At 40.0% G+C, this 16,753-nt stretch overlaps 1 protein-coding gene across 7 annotated transcripts in view; it reads right to left on the bottom strand.

Annotated features, from left to right (window-relative positions):
- Window positions 1-9,560, bottom strand: part of LOC124037768 (ELAV-like protein 4) — an 82,415-nt gene extending 72,855 nt beyond the window's left edge. For 5 of the 7 annotated variants that reach the window (XM_046352790.1, XM_046352793.1, XM_046352791.1 and 2 more), the window contains exons 1-2: window positions 9,027-9,560; window positions 8,323-8,454 (exon numbers count right to left, since the gene is read on the bottom strand). In XM_046352790.1, coding sequence (XP_046208746.1) covers window positions 8,323-8,454; window positions 9,027-9,074 — 180 coding nt within the window. In that variant the 5' untranslated portion in view covers window positions 9,075-9,560. The remainder of the gene's footprint in view (window positions 1-8,322; window positions 8,455-9,026) is intronic. The other 2 variants (XM_046352796.1, XM_046352798.1) reach the window with 1 other exon arrangement.
- Window positions 9,561-16,753: the final 7,193 nt, after the last annotated feature.

The raw sequence follows: 16,753 nt of genomic DNA, 5'->3' as shown, positions 1-16,753 counted from the left end.
GAAACATTTCTCCTGTAAATACCTATCTTTCCATGTCATTGGAAATGAATCACGGCCATTTCAACTCATGCTCATGTCACCACCTAAGAGAAACTTCTCAACAAGACATTAATTCTTCATGGCGACTTCAGGACAAGGCTGTGCTATATTTGTCACAGGCGTTTGTCATTCCCTTGAACTCAAATCCATTTTATATAGATGGAGCAATTGAGAAGTGGCATGGCTTATCTAACTGCGTAAGCTATTCCTGTCTATGGAACAGAATGTGAAAGGAGAAAACCACATACTGTATGTATGGAGAGATGGCCACCTTTATCACAAAACGCAGTATTAAGACAGTTATTACAAGTCAATAGTGGTAAATACTGAACCCAGCAAGGGAGCCTACATCTGAAGTATAATTAAACAAATACCATGGTAGAATAAGAACATGCACATATACAGTGCCTTGCGAAAGTATTCGGGCCCCCTTGAACTTTGCGAACTTTTGCCACATTTCAGGCTTCAAACATAAAGATATAAAACTGTATTTTGTTGGGAAGAATCAACAACAAGTGGGACACAATCATGAAGTGGAACGACATTTATTGGAGAAAAAAATTTCAGTCTCTCGATGTGCAAAACTGATAGAGACATACCCCAAGCGACGTACAGCTGTAATCGCAGCAAAAGGTGGCGCTACAAAGTATTTACTTAAGGGGGCTGAATAATTTTGCACGCCCAATTTTTCATTTTTTTGATTTGTTAAAAAAGTTTGAAATATCCAATAAATGTCGTTCCACTTCATGATTGTGTCCAACTTGTTGTTGATTCTTCACAAAAAAATACAGCTTTATGTTTGAAGCCTGAAATGTGGCAAAAGGTCGCAAAGTTCAAGGGGGCCGAATACTTTCGCAAGGCACTGTAACTACCTTTGTTTGCGAGCAAGGACTGAGGCCCCCATAACCTTTAACAGAAATGAGAGAGCTGTAAAATTGCACAGAGGGGTTTCCATGGTTGACATGTATTCTGGCACGGAGGGTTTCAGTCACAGCAGGAGATTTTGGATTACAGTCCATTTGGATTACAGAGGTGTTGCCACTTGATAAATGACATTCAACCGCAACAATACTTTGCCTGCTCCCCTTGTCATTACCAGTGTTGCCCCTCGTCGCTATTGGCGTCTGTGTTGCCACTATGAGTGGTGAGTGCTGCCATGGTGGTGTAGTGGTTGGCTGTGGGGCGGCCTGCTCTGTGTTTGATCCCAGTCGAGGTACCTCCACGCTCTGAGGGTGACCGCTGCGGTCCATCTGGCTGGGGCTTTAATCAGGGGATGCATTCTCCTGACTGGCCCCATCCCTTCGCTGTGCTGCCAGCCTGCCTCAGAGCACTAGAGCCCTCCTAACATGCTAACCCTGAACATTTCATCTTTCTAAATGTCACTTCATGGTTTACTGCTCCTTCTTAAGATGCTAGTAGGAAAGCGAGTGCACAATGCTACTCTGCCATATTATAGTTCAACAGCATATATGCTTGGCGAATAGCTTTATCTTGTGTGTGTCGTATTAGCTGTTTATTTTTGTTGATCAATGTAACATGTTCTGTTTAGGTAGGCATAGACTTATGCTTGATAAAAGGCAATGCATTAATAAAGTATGTTGTGTTTCGTCCTGCCCTTGACCACTGTAGCCACAAAAAGGAATGAACTCAGTGTTCTGTGTTCCGTCCATCTCTCTTTTTTTACCCCCTCCCCCTGCACCCTCAGGAGGAAATAGAATGAGATTGGGAGAGTAAAGAAATCAAGAATGGAGAGAGGAGCAAAGAAGGATACCTTAAGGAATAATTACCATACATAAATATGCTCTTCTCCTGCTTTAAAATGGGTTATTTTAGTCTTGTCACTGATGTCCCAGCCATCTAAACCTGAATGCTGCTGTTAGAAAGGATTCATTATTAATGGCTTGGAAAACTACTGGGGATGATGCTTTCCCAGGGCTGTGAAGAGAACCGCTATGTCTCTAAGGAAGTATTGCCTGGCCTCGCAGGTTTTCCTCAGTAATGCACTCATGTCAGGCACATATCATTTATTCATGACAACAGCCGTCACGTTTACAGCTCCCAAACAATTAGTAGATCAATAAAAGGCATCGGCTAAGAAACGACAAATTCTGGAAAACAGTGTTGTTCGTCAAGATGTCACGATTCGGCCACAGTCTGTCGCTCAAGTGTTGGCCACGTTTGTCACTTCCTACCAAAAGGCAGTAAGCTGTGAGCTAAAGCACTCTCTAATCTCTTCTTTTAAGATGGCGGTCCGATGCTGATGGCTCTCGAATAGCAGGTGCAGCCATTTGACCTCCCTTTTTTTACGTCACAATGTGCAATTTGAATATAATTATATATATATATATATATATATATATATATATATATAGATGATCTTGACTGTAGCATAATGGTCATTGTTATTGTTATTATGAGCCTAGTCAGCTAAGAGAGATTACAATAGAACTACACTGGTCAGTGGGGGTAATGCATCCTTTGTAATGTCTTGAACTGAGTGTATGGAAACAGTTGACTGAAAATGGCATAAAACTGTGACTGTTTTCTTCAATGCCCTTTCACCGTTCCACTCGAATTAACAGTAACATTCATGGCTGTATGTACACAAACAAGAGTAAACCTCGCTCTCAGGCAATAAAGACACGACATAGTTCCGTTTTTTCCTCCAACATGATTCCTTTTCTAATTACTCTGTTATAAGCCGTGAAATAACTGTGATTGGATATAAACCAATGGCCACAGTGAGCATACAGTATATAAATGTGTCTCTAAAATTAAATTCCGGTTTAATCAACACAATAGAAGTGCTCTTTGCGGTTGTAAGAGGAAAAAGCACTTGTTAAACGCTCTTACATAACGGGCAAAAAGTCATGGTTTTCAAGCTATCATCACAATTGTATGTACATTCTTTTGTGTTTTCTCTGCAGTCGTTTCTTGGCACTGCTGTCTTCAAACGAAAGCTTTTATTTCTACTACAAAGCTTTCACTGTCCACCAATTACACTGTTCAGATGTTCATTTTCCGCAGCAACACAATCACATGCAACTCTCAGTCGATAAATAGACCCCTGTCACATATACACACAGAGCAACGTGAGTGGCTGCTCCTCGGAAACCTTGCCATTTGCCTCTCTATGGGTGAAATCACAGGCTGTTACTTCCAGGTTGGGGTACGTGTATCCAGAAAGCTGACCCTTACCTGGGTGTAAGCTTCAGGTCTTTCGTTTGGGTGGCTATGTTTTATGGATCACAACCACCTCCCCTTGTCCAGTGCTTTCGGAAGGTATTCATACCCCTTGACATATTCCACATTTCGCTGTGTTACAGCCTGAATTCAAAAAGGATTAAATATGTTTTTTTTTCTAACACATCTCCACACAATAACTCATAATGACAAAGTGGAAACATGTTTTTTTGACATTTTTGAAAATGTATTGAAAATGAAATAGTATTCACACCCCTAAGTCTATACGTGTTAGATTCATCTTTGGCAGCGATTACAGCTGTGAGTCTTTCTGAGTAAAGAGCTTTGCACACCTGGATTGTATAATATTTGCACATTATTATTTTTTAAATTCTTGAAACTGTCAAGGTGCTAGACAGCCATTTTCAAGTCTTGCCGTAGATGTTCAAGCCAATTAAAGTCAGAACTGTAACTAGGCAACTCAGGAACATTCAATGTCATCTTAGTAAGCAACTCCAGTGTATATTTGGCCTTGTGTTTTAGGTTATTATGCTGCTGAAAGGTGAATTAGTCTCCTAGTGTCTGTTGGAAAACAGACTGAACCAGTTTTTCCTCTGGGATTTTGCCTGTGATTAGCGCTCTTCTTTCTTTTTATCCTAAAAATAACTCCCTAGTCCTTGCCGATGACAAGCATACCCATAACATGATGCAGCCACCACCATGCTTGAAAATATGAAGAGTGGTACTCAGTGATGTGTTGGATTTCCTCAAAGGGGTATTCAGGTGCTCTTCTTTGCGAGGCATTGGAAAAACTCCCTGGGGTTTGTGGTTGAATCTGTGTTTGAAATTCAATGCTCGACTGAGGGACCTTACAGATAATTGTATGTGTAGGGTACAGAAATGAGGTCATTCAAAAGTCATGTTTAACACCATTTGTCATAACAAAGGGGTTGAATTCTTCTTGACTCAAGACATTTCATATTTGTATTTTTAAAACATTTGTAAAAATAAAAATAATAAACATAATTACACTTTGATATTATAGGGTATTGTGTGTAGGTCAGAGAGGCTGTAACACAACAAAATGTGGAAAAAGTCAAGGGGTGTGAATACTTTCTGAAGGCACTGTACTGTATATCCATCTGGTACTTCAGCACCATGGACAGCAACATTGCTAGCATGTTAGCTAATGTGATCACTTTGCAGACAAGATACATAATATGGTGGCTTGGTATGCAATGAAAGAGAGAGCAAGAGAGAGAGAGAGAGAGAGAGAGAGAGAGAGAGAGAGAGAGAGAGAGAGAGAGAGAGAGAGAGAGAGAGAGAGAGAGAGAGAGAGAGAGAGAGAGAGAGTGAGAGAGCCACCTGTCCTCTGCGGAGCACACAGAGTCATGGCCGGCCCTGCCTCCTCTCTTCTCCTCTGGCTTAGGGAAGCTCTTTGCCTGGCTGGAGACACCTGCTCCACTCAGCAGTGACGGTTCCCAGCGGGACTCTGGCTCAGCTGCTGCTCACCAGGCCCCCCCATGCAGCACTGGCCCCCTCTTAGTGTGACACTGCCAGCCTGCCCTCCTGGCCCTGCCTTCCATGCAGGCACACACAGTGCAGTAGCTACCACACCCATCTCAGAAACGAGAGAATCATGCAGGGTGGCTGAGAAACTAGCCTATGAATTGTAACCCACAACAGGCAATCACACCTTTTAATGTGTGATATCTGAAATTAATTGTTACATGATGCCACTGACATGACATGGTCAGGGTAATTGGCATTCATTGGATCTTTACTGGGTTCTTCACAAGAAGCTGACAGAGCATATCCATATTGTTTTTTTATGGGTGTAATTAGGATGTAGTAAGCAAGTAACTACTCAGGTAGCACAGTATCTTCCCCTGAACATATTCTCTAACACCCTTTTTGTGGACTTACACTACAATAATCTATGATAAGAGCTTCTACAGCCTATATGTATTTAACAGTTGTACTGCAGTGTGAGATGGGCTGTTCTCTTGCAGCTGTGTGCAGGTGACCGCTGATTGACCTGCATGATAAATAGCACTTTTGTGTGCCATCCTCCAAAAACTGATGATTGAGCACGGTTCTGGTACCTCATCTGTCTTGGCTCATTCTTACTCATACTGATGTTTTCAAAGATCAATGATTCATGTTGGTATTTGCATGTTATGAATTGGGATATCTTAGATCAATTCACTGAATATTGGTCCAAATCCACCGTTCAACAAATCCAGGTTACTTCATCATCTCATTCTTCATAGATAGTACATCCTAAAAATGATGCTCCTGTCAGTTAATCAATATCAATCTATGGCCTTTTGTATCCAAGATATGATTTGGTGTCGCAGTTAGGCTGGTGATTCTACCTCCTTGGCACAGTGCGCTGCCTCTCTCAGAGATGATACGTGCCTATCTTTATACTGCACCTGTTTGTGCGTCAGCAAAGGCAGAGTTGTTGAGCGTAAATGAACTAATTTCCCGGGGTAGATTATCCAGAGACACACTGCAATCAGGGAAGGAGGAAGTGATGGAAGTGGCAGATGGAAAGAGCTAATCATTGTTGTGCAATAGAGATGACCCTTACAATTTCGGGGGTGTCAATATGCCATTGCCAATGCTTCTGCTTGTTGTGATGATGCATCAAATGAGTTTGAAGTCAAATCTAACCTTCCTTTGTTGAACCGAAGAAACAAACAAAGCACAGCATTCTAAGAAAAACAACAGCTGTGTGATGACAGTAATCACAGGCTCGCAACGGCATTCAGAGCAGAACAGACACTAGGTTCTGATAGAGAACTCACTAGAAGTTGTTCGACATCCTTTCAAACACACTGTTCTCTAGGTCCCGTGCAGCCTGACAAATGGCGGCCTGGACTCCAGGGACATTGTTCAAGACTGCAGCCATTTAGCTAAGGATGTATCTTGTTCAACCAAGTGATGTATTTTGCTTCAACACTTTGCTATACTGGATTCCCTTTAAATATACTTGAAGGTGTTCAGTATCATACCAGTAAAATATGTATTTATTTATTATGGCTTTTGATTTAAGATAGATCATCATTTCAATTTGGTCAATCCTACTGTTGTGATAATATCATACTGTAGCACAGCCATAGCCACACAGTGGTATCATGCAGCTCTCACACCGTACACATCTCAGACATCTAGGACTCAACATTTTGGTCTCTAGTATTATAATAGTACGCCTCACATCCACCAAAAGTATAAAATAATCTTGCTCTCCAACAGCAAAGCCTCAACATTCTTCAAGCACATGTATCTAATGTATGCAAATGATCTAGCTGTGCTTAATGAAGGTGCCATTAATCATTGTAACGATGGTCTGTTTTAACCAGGGTAATCACAATCCCAGTCACGCCTCATATATTCTGACTTACATACAACTAATATAGTCACATTTATTTTAACAGGAAGTAGAATAGTATTTGTGGGTTTTCAGGGTCACATAGAAACAGGGTGATAAAACATTTTCCCCGGTTTGTGCGCATTCCAATCATAGCTTTAGAATGGTCTGCATAATCATTATCAGATATAATGAAAATGCATACAAACATCCACATCAAGTTCTTTAGCTCACCCAAACACTAAATGCTTTTTTATGTGTTGCAATTAAAAGGCTTGAAAGAGTTTATTTAATAACTTGCCATAACCTCTCACTACCCATTATTACAATCTACTATTCAATTTTAATTTCAGCAGAAATTAAGGCACTGTGTGGTACTATTATTATGTGAGAGAGAAATTACAGCATCAAGCTACTTGTCATCAGCAATTTAAGTCTATTTCCTCTGTAGTACAACACTAGGATTTTTCACAGGCAGCTAGTGAGCATGACTGTGTAGCCTATGCGAGAATAGTCTGTATGAGTGAATAAGACGGTTCTGCCAGGTGAATAAGAACATTAAGTCTTTATAGATGACCAAACATTTCCTCTGCAATCATGTACAGTCAACAGAAGACCTCAATGCTGTCAGCATTACAACAATTTCTGAAATATTCTGGAAAGCTCTAGGGTGGGAAGCTGAGCCTGTTTGAAGGGAAGCCGAATGAGAGCCCATCACAGATTAGACACCCACAGTTTCATGTCAATTTAATGCAGTTTTTCTCATGCCTCTCTCCCCCTTGAACTACACTCTTCATTAGAAACAGCACATACTGTAGACTCAAGTTCTAACAATGAGGAGGAAGACTTGAATAAATTATCTCAAAGATAATTTCCCTAATGGTTTAACTTCAGGTTGACTTAGTTGCCTGCTTTACATAATGGCCATCAAGAACAACTATCTGCATTACATAATGAAATCAGATCAGTATCCTGTCTAAACAAATCTCTTATGTAAAAAGTGAAACAAATAAACTACACTATATCCATACTTCTAAATGCTCTCCATACAGAGCATCAGGTATTAATGGTAACATTCATATCTTACAGTATTTCATCATTGGGGCAAGGTTTCAGTGTATTGCAGTAGCCCTGTATTTCTCAGTTGCCGCACATCACATCTTCCAGTTACGAGTGTCAAGATGGTAAATGTACCCAACCCCACACTTTCCAAAGAAAAACTATTACCTGACGCCATATTACATACGACTTTCCATATTCTCATTTACTTTCTGTTTCAGATTCAAATGTAGTTTAAAAAGACATTGTTTATAAATATTGAGGTAACATTATTTCCATGCACATACAACACATAAGCCATAAGCACACACACACACACACACACGTACAAAATGCACATAAAGATGCAGGCATTGGCAAACTATGCATGCAGTGAGCCTGCTACACTGAATTCATACACACTTCACATGCACTCTGCCGCTCTTACTCCCAAGATAACGGACTGATTGACAGAGGGTTAAGGCAGAGTAGGCGGTTGTAATTGAACACACATAAGCATGTTAATAATAGCTGCTAATACAATTCCTGGGGATACAGTCATCTTCCTAAACTGATCTATTATTTACTGCTCTCTCTCTCTCTCTCTTGCTCTCTTTCGCTCTCTATCATTTTTTTTCTCCTGTTTGTGTTTTAAGAGATGGAGATATTTCTGTCTATCCTCTTACCAAAAGTGACCTGGACCCCATCTGGGTGGATGGGAGATCCCTGGGAAATAGCGGCGAGAGCCTCTCAGGGACGGAGCCGTCAGCAGTGGCTAGTCCCGAGAGCTGGGGGTACCTCACCATCATCTTGAGATGCTGCTCACAGAGTGCACGCTCACACGCAGATAGAGAGAGCGGGAGAGGGAGAAGAAGGAAGAACAGAAACAGGAAAGTAGGAAGGACAGAAACAGAATGGCAAAGGACAGCGGGAGTGAGGGGGAGAGAGGAAGAGGAGGCAGAGGGCAATCACAGTACACTATACACACACACAATCACACACACACAGACATGCAGACACACAGGCACCAACCACACGCTCACACACATACGCACACACACACACATGATGGGCGATTCCTCAAGCAAGCTTAGCAATGATAGCCACCTTGCTTTGGGGAAATTAGGGGAAATTAAACAGTTGTCACATAAATCAGCCAGCCGCCTAGCCTTCCAATTGTTACTGCAAGCAAGAATGAGTGAGAAGCGTTGTGATCCTTTTTCTACTAGCAACCATCGAGCTTGGCTAATACGCTAAGCTCTGGTCCTTAATCAACCCTGTGTCTTTACACTTTACACAGAAATGCACACACACAATAATACACAAGACAGAATGGTAGGCAGCACATACACTGGGGAGGTGAGAAAAAACGAAGCCAATTTTTCTTTACCTCATTGCTCAACAAAGCAGCGTTGAGTGTTCGGCTGATTTCGAACATCTTGTAGTCAATGCTTTTTCTTGTCCTTTTCTTATTTTCTAAGGGTTCCCCTTCAGTGATTTTCTCCCTCTTTCTACTGGAAATGAGAGTCAGTCCCAGGAAAAAAGAAAGAAAAAATTAATCAATTAAAAAATGAGAAAAAATCCTCTATAATTTCTTTTGTGTCAGATTTTTGTCCCCTTTTCCCCCTGCTTTGGTACACCTCTGGTGGATGTGGAGCTTGTGCCCAGGGTCTCGGCACACAACTGAAGAGTCAATTTTTTTTTATCTCCCCAGAGTCAGCACATTAAAACAAGCAGTCGGGCTGGCGGGCTTGTTCCCTTATCTGTCCCCCGCACACTCGCTCACACAATGCGCTCCGATCCTCACACTGCTCTCTGGCAGATTAGCTTGTCCCAAAACATAGCTCTTGGTTTAAACTCCCTCTCTGTCTCTCTTTCTCTATCTCTCTCTCTTTCTCTCTCTCTCCCCATCTCTCTCTCACCTTTTCTTTCTCTCTCTCTCACACACTCTCATTCCATCTCTCTCTGTGTCGCTCTCTCCCAACTCATGCAAGCAGCTACAGTTCACTGTGCTACCACAAGGTGGGAAGACTGTTCTAACAACAACAGCGACACCACCACATCTGCCTGTTCTCCCTGCTTTCTCTGTGTTTCCCATTTCCTCTTTCTCTATGTGTATAAGACATGAGACATAGGGATCAGGCTCATTCCTTCTCTTTTTCTGCCCAGTCTTCATCTCTATAGGAACACTTAGTAGTAGGACGATGGAGCACCATCATCAATTACAGGGATTCTTGAAAGACGGGGCAATCCCAACTTTTCCCCCACATATTTTTCTTCATATTAACCAAATTTGAAATATATATTTTTATAGACCAACGTATCAGCTATCTCGCCTCTTTTTTTACGTATCATAAAATGCAACTAACTGGAATTATGTAAACTCCGTTAGACACCATAAAAGGCATTTCGTTTTTACATTTACTGTCCAACAACTGTTTAAAGGCCTTGATCGTTCAATTCTAACATTATATTAATTACATATGTAACACAAATCTACAAACTTTTTGTTTTATACCACTATATAATTCTCCAGGGCTAATTTCATCAGCATTTTGGCATGTTTTTCTAGATACAGAATATAAAACAAGATCCTTTATGTCTAGCACAGCAAATATTTCAATAGTTTAAGCAATTATTGCAGAACAGTGATGAACATATTTTTTCAGAATATTTACTAAAAAAACATCTTAAGGGGGTTAACAATGACTTCCGGAGATGACAATAGGTATTCAAGACAGACATGTGTTTGCCTCTAAAAGTAAAAGTTCAATACAAACATTTGTAAAATATGGAAAATGGTTCATTTGACAATCCTTAACAAAAACATAACCATTCTATAAGATATTTTAGCACTTTGACGAGGGTTGACGTTAGACATAAATCTGAGTTTACGTTTTACGGAGTTGACAAATCGCATATTTTTCTTCTTTACTCAGGTGGTATACAAAGTAACAATTTAGTTTTTCCTCAGTTGCTTTAAGACCATAAAAACTAATTAAAATGAACATATTTTAACAAAAAGTCCTATTCTATCTTAATCTATAAGGGAGACGGAGTTGACAGGTAATGGTTGTGACCATGGTGATATCAATAATGTTTGTTTAAATCTACCAAAAGTAGAATACTTTAGGGACCAGAGGTTGTTTTGCTGCAGTACATGTCAGGAGATGGTATAACTGACCCAGCTCATTTCTGATTCATTTAAGATTTTAGACAAATCTGAGTTAATCAAAACTTCGGACACATTTTTTTTTTAGGAATCACAGTTTTGAGATAAATATTCCTTAAAGTCAGAGACGGCTATTGCAAGAAACTACGAGACCCCTTTCAGTAAATATTCATTTTGCCTGTTTTTAAACTTTTAAACACTTTTCTGGGGAGAAATTTGAAATTGTGATCCCTTGCTCTGGACAAGGGCATTTCCTGGCACATAGCCGGCAGTGTATTTTTTTCAGCATGCCATGTGGGAAATAGCCACATACAGTAAGTCAAGAAATTGGTTTAAGTACTGTCTCTGTAGAGTAAGATACTTTAGGTTTGTACTGTATGTAATTCAAGGTTTGGGATACAATACTTACTATGTAACAGCATGTTTATACAACCCTAATACAACAGGAACTCCAGTGTTACTACACAGGTGTAGGAGAAACAATGAAAAGTGGTAAAGTGTTACCACTCCTCCTGAACATAACATGATGTAGGTCAAATCATTGGTCAAAGGTCAAGGTCAGACGACGGATCATTATTACATTATTGTCGACATCACGTTACTTTCCTATAGACTCCTGAAGATGTACAGTATTTCTACTGAATATAATAAACTGTGTGATGATACCGTTCATCAGCTTGGTGTGACTTCATCTTAAAATACAGTAAAAAGGCAAAAGTATCAGTACCTCCACAAGCAGCATGGCTTGTCTTTGTCTCCAGTGCACTGTATGTGCTTTTTCTCCTGGCCCCAGGAGAGGACTGTGGCCAGTTAATAGCAGCCTATTGACACCGGACCATCTGCTGGTATGGACCACAGCCAGCAGAGAGGAGAGAGTCATTGCAAGCAGAGGAGCGAGAGTTACTTCAATTCTCCCCTAATGCTGTTAATGTTGTGCATTTGAACGTGTGATTATGTGCATATGTGCATGGATATGTAAATGATAGATGGGGAAAGAAGGGAGAGAGTGAGAATAAGGCTGAAATCTTATTCACATAGAGAACAAGTGAGACCATACAGCACTATCAATATTACATTTACATTTACATTTAAGTCATTTAGCAGACGCTCTTATCCAGAGCGACTTACAAATTTTACTACTAGGTGTTTTTTTCTATCATGGCCTTATTCTTACATGTACCTCAAAAAGGATGTTACCATGTACAACTGGCTTCAGAGTCATTCCATGTCATTTCAGCAAGCCATGACACCCACCATCTCATATTGCTCTAAAATTGTTTCTGTAGTTAGAAACACATACAATTGGCATTCCTGAAACATTATTTTGTTGAAATATGAATTGATCTTGGAGAAATTAAGCACATTGATCGCACCCAAATGTACCATTTTAAGTTATAGGATTCAGATAATACTCAATAAATATAGTACCCAACATCCAATTTGGACCAAACATATTCCTGGCGGTGAGTAAGACATTAGAAATAACACAAAATGGTCAAAAGCCACCCACGGAACGCCCACGTCCCACGCCAATCCCGTCCCAACAACCAGTATACAGTATTAGTTCTCTATGTTTGACAAGCAGTATGAAGCTGTGGTTTGGAGTATTGCTTCTCCATACCATGTAATGTATGAGTCTGGTAATGGTGATTTTCCTTCATTCAGAGAAATTAGTAATTGGAAGTCGCTTGCCCCATATATTGTTTCACTTTTGAGAGGAGCAAAACTCCTGACACTTATACCACAACATGTGTAAAATCAATATAAACTATCAACATTTGTCATTTCATTTTCTAATGATCTGTCATTCGGTAAAAATGCCTGGGTGAGAATAAATAATAATATCAAGCAAGCATGGGCTGTGATCACCACATAGTGACAGACGTTGTCAACAATGGAATAACTATATGGACTGACAAAGTAGCCGACTAAACAACGTCAAGTAAACAGACCAAAACAACCACAGAAACAACCAAAGTCGACGGGAAATAACTATAATGAACAACAATGACTAGCTACAGATTCTGATTCATAAACGATGTTTGGAGAAGGAGATATTTTAGCGCTGAGATGAGTGACTCTGAGTAAGTGAAATAGGAAATGGGGAATTGAGAGCAGAGGGAGAGCGGCTTGTTCTAATCCAATCGTTGCAGCAGACTCAACCGATAACGTCGCCCGTTTCTTTACAGACAGGAGAACTAGCCAATAGTTGTTTAGAACACACAGCCCTTCACACTGTTAGAATGAAAGAGAGAGATCTGTAGTCAATGAACAGCATTCTCACGTAGGTGTTCTTTTTGTCCAAGTGGGAAAGGGCAGTGTGGAGTACAATAGAGATTACATTGTCTGTGGAACTGTTGGGGCAGTATGCAAATTGAAGTGGGTCCAGGGTGTCTGGGAGGATGGTGTTGATGTGAGCCATGGCCAGCCTTTCAAAGACTTTCATGGCTATAGGTGTGAGTGATACTGGCTGATAGTCATTTAGGCAGGTTACCTTGGTGTTCTTGGGCACAGGGACTATGGTGGTCTGCTTGAAATAAGTTGGCATTACAGACCGGGTCAGGGATAGGTTCATAATATCAGTGAAGACACTTGACAGCTGGTCAGCACATACTATTTTATTCATTTTTCTAGTCTCTTGTATTTATTAAATAGATCACAACATTTCCTTTACAACTTTGGATAAAAAAAAACAGATTTGGCAAAACATGTGGTCAGCCTTACAATTCAAGCCAGTCCTCCATGAAAGCAATTCAGTTTGTCCTTATTTTACATCCAGGAAACAGTGTGTGGTTTATTCTCTTCAAAAAAGGTATTGATTAGTTACTGTTAGACCATTCCTGGAGAACAAGCAAACCATTAGGCAACAGTAGTTCTAATGGTTTCAATATTGTGGTTTCTAATGGTCTGTAATGGTAAAAGTCTCAAACACATAGACTGCATAGTGTTTTGCAATTGTAATGGTATTGGGTTTGGGTTTGGTTGGGTTTGATTGTAAATGTCACTGATCACAATACAGGCAAATATACGCAGGCAAATATATTGGCACAATTTTCTAAAATACTTCCATATTATTTTTTAAAATAACTCCACGTGTTGTAATTGGATTTTCAACAATACAGAACAACTTATTTTTGTAAACTTAAGTTAACAATTGTAATTGAGAAAATAAAGACGAGTGGCATGGACAAAAGTATTGGCACCCTGGAGCTAGTACTTGGTTGCACAGCCAAAGATGCTGTAACTGCATACAAATGCAACTTGCAGCCATCAATGAGCTTGCTGCACCATTCTACTGGAAAATTGTCCCACTATTCAGCAGTAAACTGTTCCAATGTTTCAATGTTTGCGGCGTGCCCTCCACCAACTGCTGTTTTTAGATCTCGCCCTAGGTTACTTTACTGACCCTGATACTGGCGACCTTGAGTGTATGCAAGTCATCATGAAATCAGTAGTTTATCAAGTTTTTTTGGAGTGCAATGTTCAACAAAGTGTCCAAAAACGGGGTCTCTGTTGAAGGTTGTTGATCTTCCAACAGAACAACAAGCCTAAAAACACATCAAAAGCACCCAGGAATGGCTCAAGAAGAGCTGGACTATTCTGGAGTTGCCAGCGAAGAGTCCAGATCTGAATCACTTCCAAAACCTATGGCGAGAGCTGAAAATAGCGGTTAGTGTAGGGCACCTCTCAAACATAGAAGAATTAGATACTGTATACTGGTTGTTGGGGTGGGATTGGCATGGGGTGTGGGGGATCTGTGGGTGGATTTTTATATCTCCCGTCTTACTCATTGGTAGGAAGAAGTTTGGTGCAAGTCGGATGTTGGATACTATATTTATTGAATATTATCTGAAATCCTATAAATTAAAATGGCCAATTAGGGTGCAATCATTTAGCTCAATTTCTCAGAGATCAAATTATGTTTCAATAAAACAATGTTTCAGGAAAACTAATCGTATCTGTTACTAACTACATAAACAATTTCAGAACAATCTGAGATGGTGGGTGTCAAAATCCTCTTTCTTGTGCTTTTTGAGGTGGAACGACCCTTCCCAAAACAGTCTCTGTGGGGACAGCCAGGCTGCCTGTACTCTGGGATGAGCTGTCACTTGAATCATCCAGTCTGAGGGTTGATTTCTCTGTCAGCTGCCTCTCAAGCCCTCTTCTCTGACCTGCTCAGTCCCAAGAGTCTCTTGATTGCTGTCGCCATAGTGACTGTCTGCATGCCGCCTGTTCATTCCAGTCCAACATGTCCTACCTTTTGATTTTGCATGACTTCCTTTTCATTGATGGCGCTTTATATGCCTACATGGTCAAACTAGAAAGGGTTTCCTTGTTCCAATACTGCACATGAAAACACATGCAGAGTTCCATCTAAAAAGACAGACTAGAAGAAATCTCTAAAAAAAGTAGCCATGAAAACATTATGGATTTATAATAAAATAATTTCAGTCATCTTATAAATACAAATATTTTTAAATAGTAACAATGAAAAGAGAGTTTGAAAATATAATTTGTGAAGGATGATCTGAGGATCATGGACAGGACTGTACTTTTCTTTTGATTTCGATGATTGATGTGTTCATTAAATCATCTTTTCAGTCTGTAAACTTGATGACAGATCTGCATGGAGTACAGATGTGCAGATGTATTGTCAGGAGTTCATGGGCTTCATCATCATCCTCTAAAACTTTGATACCCCTGAGATGAGTCCAGAGATATACAAACCTAATCCTAGGTAGACACATCCAAGTTGATGATCTGGGCAATTCCACGGAAACAGAATGATGCAAAAACCAATGATTGCAAAGTTAAACAAGCCATTCACACCCCCTTGACCTTTTCCACATTGTATTGTGTTACAACCTGAGTTTAAAATGGATTAAATATTGATTTTGTGTCACTGGCCTACACACAATACCCCATAAAGTCAAAGTGGAATTATGTTTTTAGACTTAAAAAATATATTTAAAAAATGACTACCTCCCACATATGATTGTCTGTAAGGTCCTTAAGTCGAGCAATGAATTTCAAACACAGATTCAACCACAAAGACCGGGGAGGTTCCTCAGTGCCTTGCAAAGAAGTGCACCCATTGGTAGATGGGGGAAAAAGCAGACATTGAGTATGCCTTTGATCATGGTGAAGTCATTAATTACACTATGGATAGTGTATCAATACACCCAGTCACTACAAAGACACACACGTCTATCCTAACTCAGATGCCGGAGAGTAAGGAAACCGCTTAGAGATTATACCATGAGGCCAATGGTGATTTTAAAACAGTTACAGAGGAAAATGGGTGTTATACGAGAAAACTGAAAATATTGCAGTTATTCCACAATACTAAACTAAATGACAAAGTGAAAAGAAGGAAACTTGTACAGAATAAAATTCCCAAATTCCAAAACATGCATCCTGTTTGCAATAAGGCACTAAAGTGAAACTGCAAAACATTTGGCAAAGAAATTAACTTATGTCCTGAATACAAAGCGTTATGTTGGGGAAAATCCAACACAACACATCACTGAGTACCACTCTTCATATTTTCAAGCATGGAGGTGTTATGGGTATGCTTTTCATTGGCAAGGACTAGGGAGTTTGGATATAATTAAGCGGATTAGAGCAAAGCACAGGCAAAATCCTAGCGAAAAACCTGGTTTAGTCTGCTTTCCAAAAGACGCAGGGAGACAATTTCATCTTTCAGCAGGACAATAACCTAAAACACAGGGCCAAATCTACACTGGAGTTGCTTACCAAGATGATACTGAATGTTCCTGAGAGGCTTAGTTACAGTTTTGACTGAAATTCTCTTGAAAATCTAATGCAAGAATTTAAAATGTCTGTCTAGCAATGATCAACAACCAACTTAACAGAGCTTGAAGAATAAATAAAATAATAATGTGCAAATGTTGTACAATCCAGGTGTGCAAAGCTCTTAGAGA

The sequence above is a fragment of the Oncorhynchus gorbuscha genome, linkage group LG06 (genome assembly GCF_021184085.1).
Source record: "Oncorhynchus gorbuscha isolate QuinsamMale2020 ecotype Even-year linkage group LG06, OgorEven_v1.0, whole genome shotgun sequence".
In the NCBI taxonomy this organism is placed as follows: Eukaryota; Metazoa; Chordata; class Actinopteri; order Salmoniformes; family Salmonidae; genus Oncorhynchus; species Oncorhynchus gorbuscha.
This window is presented reverse-complemented; position numbering and strand designations above follow the sequence as displayed.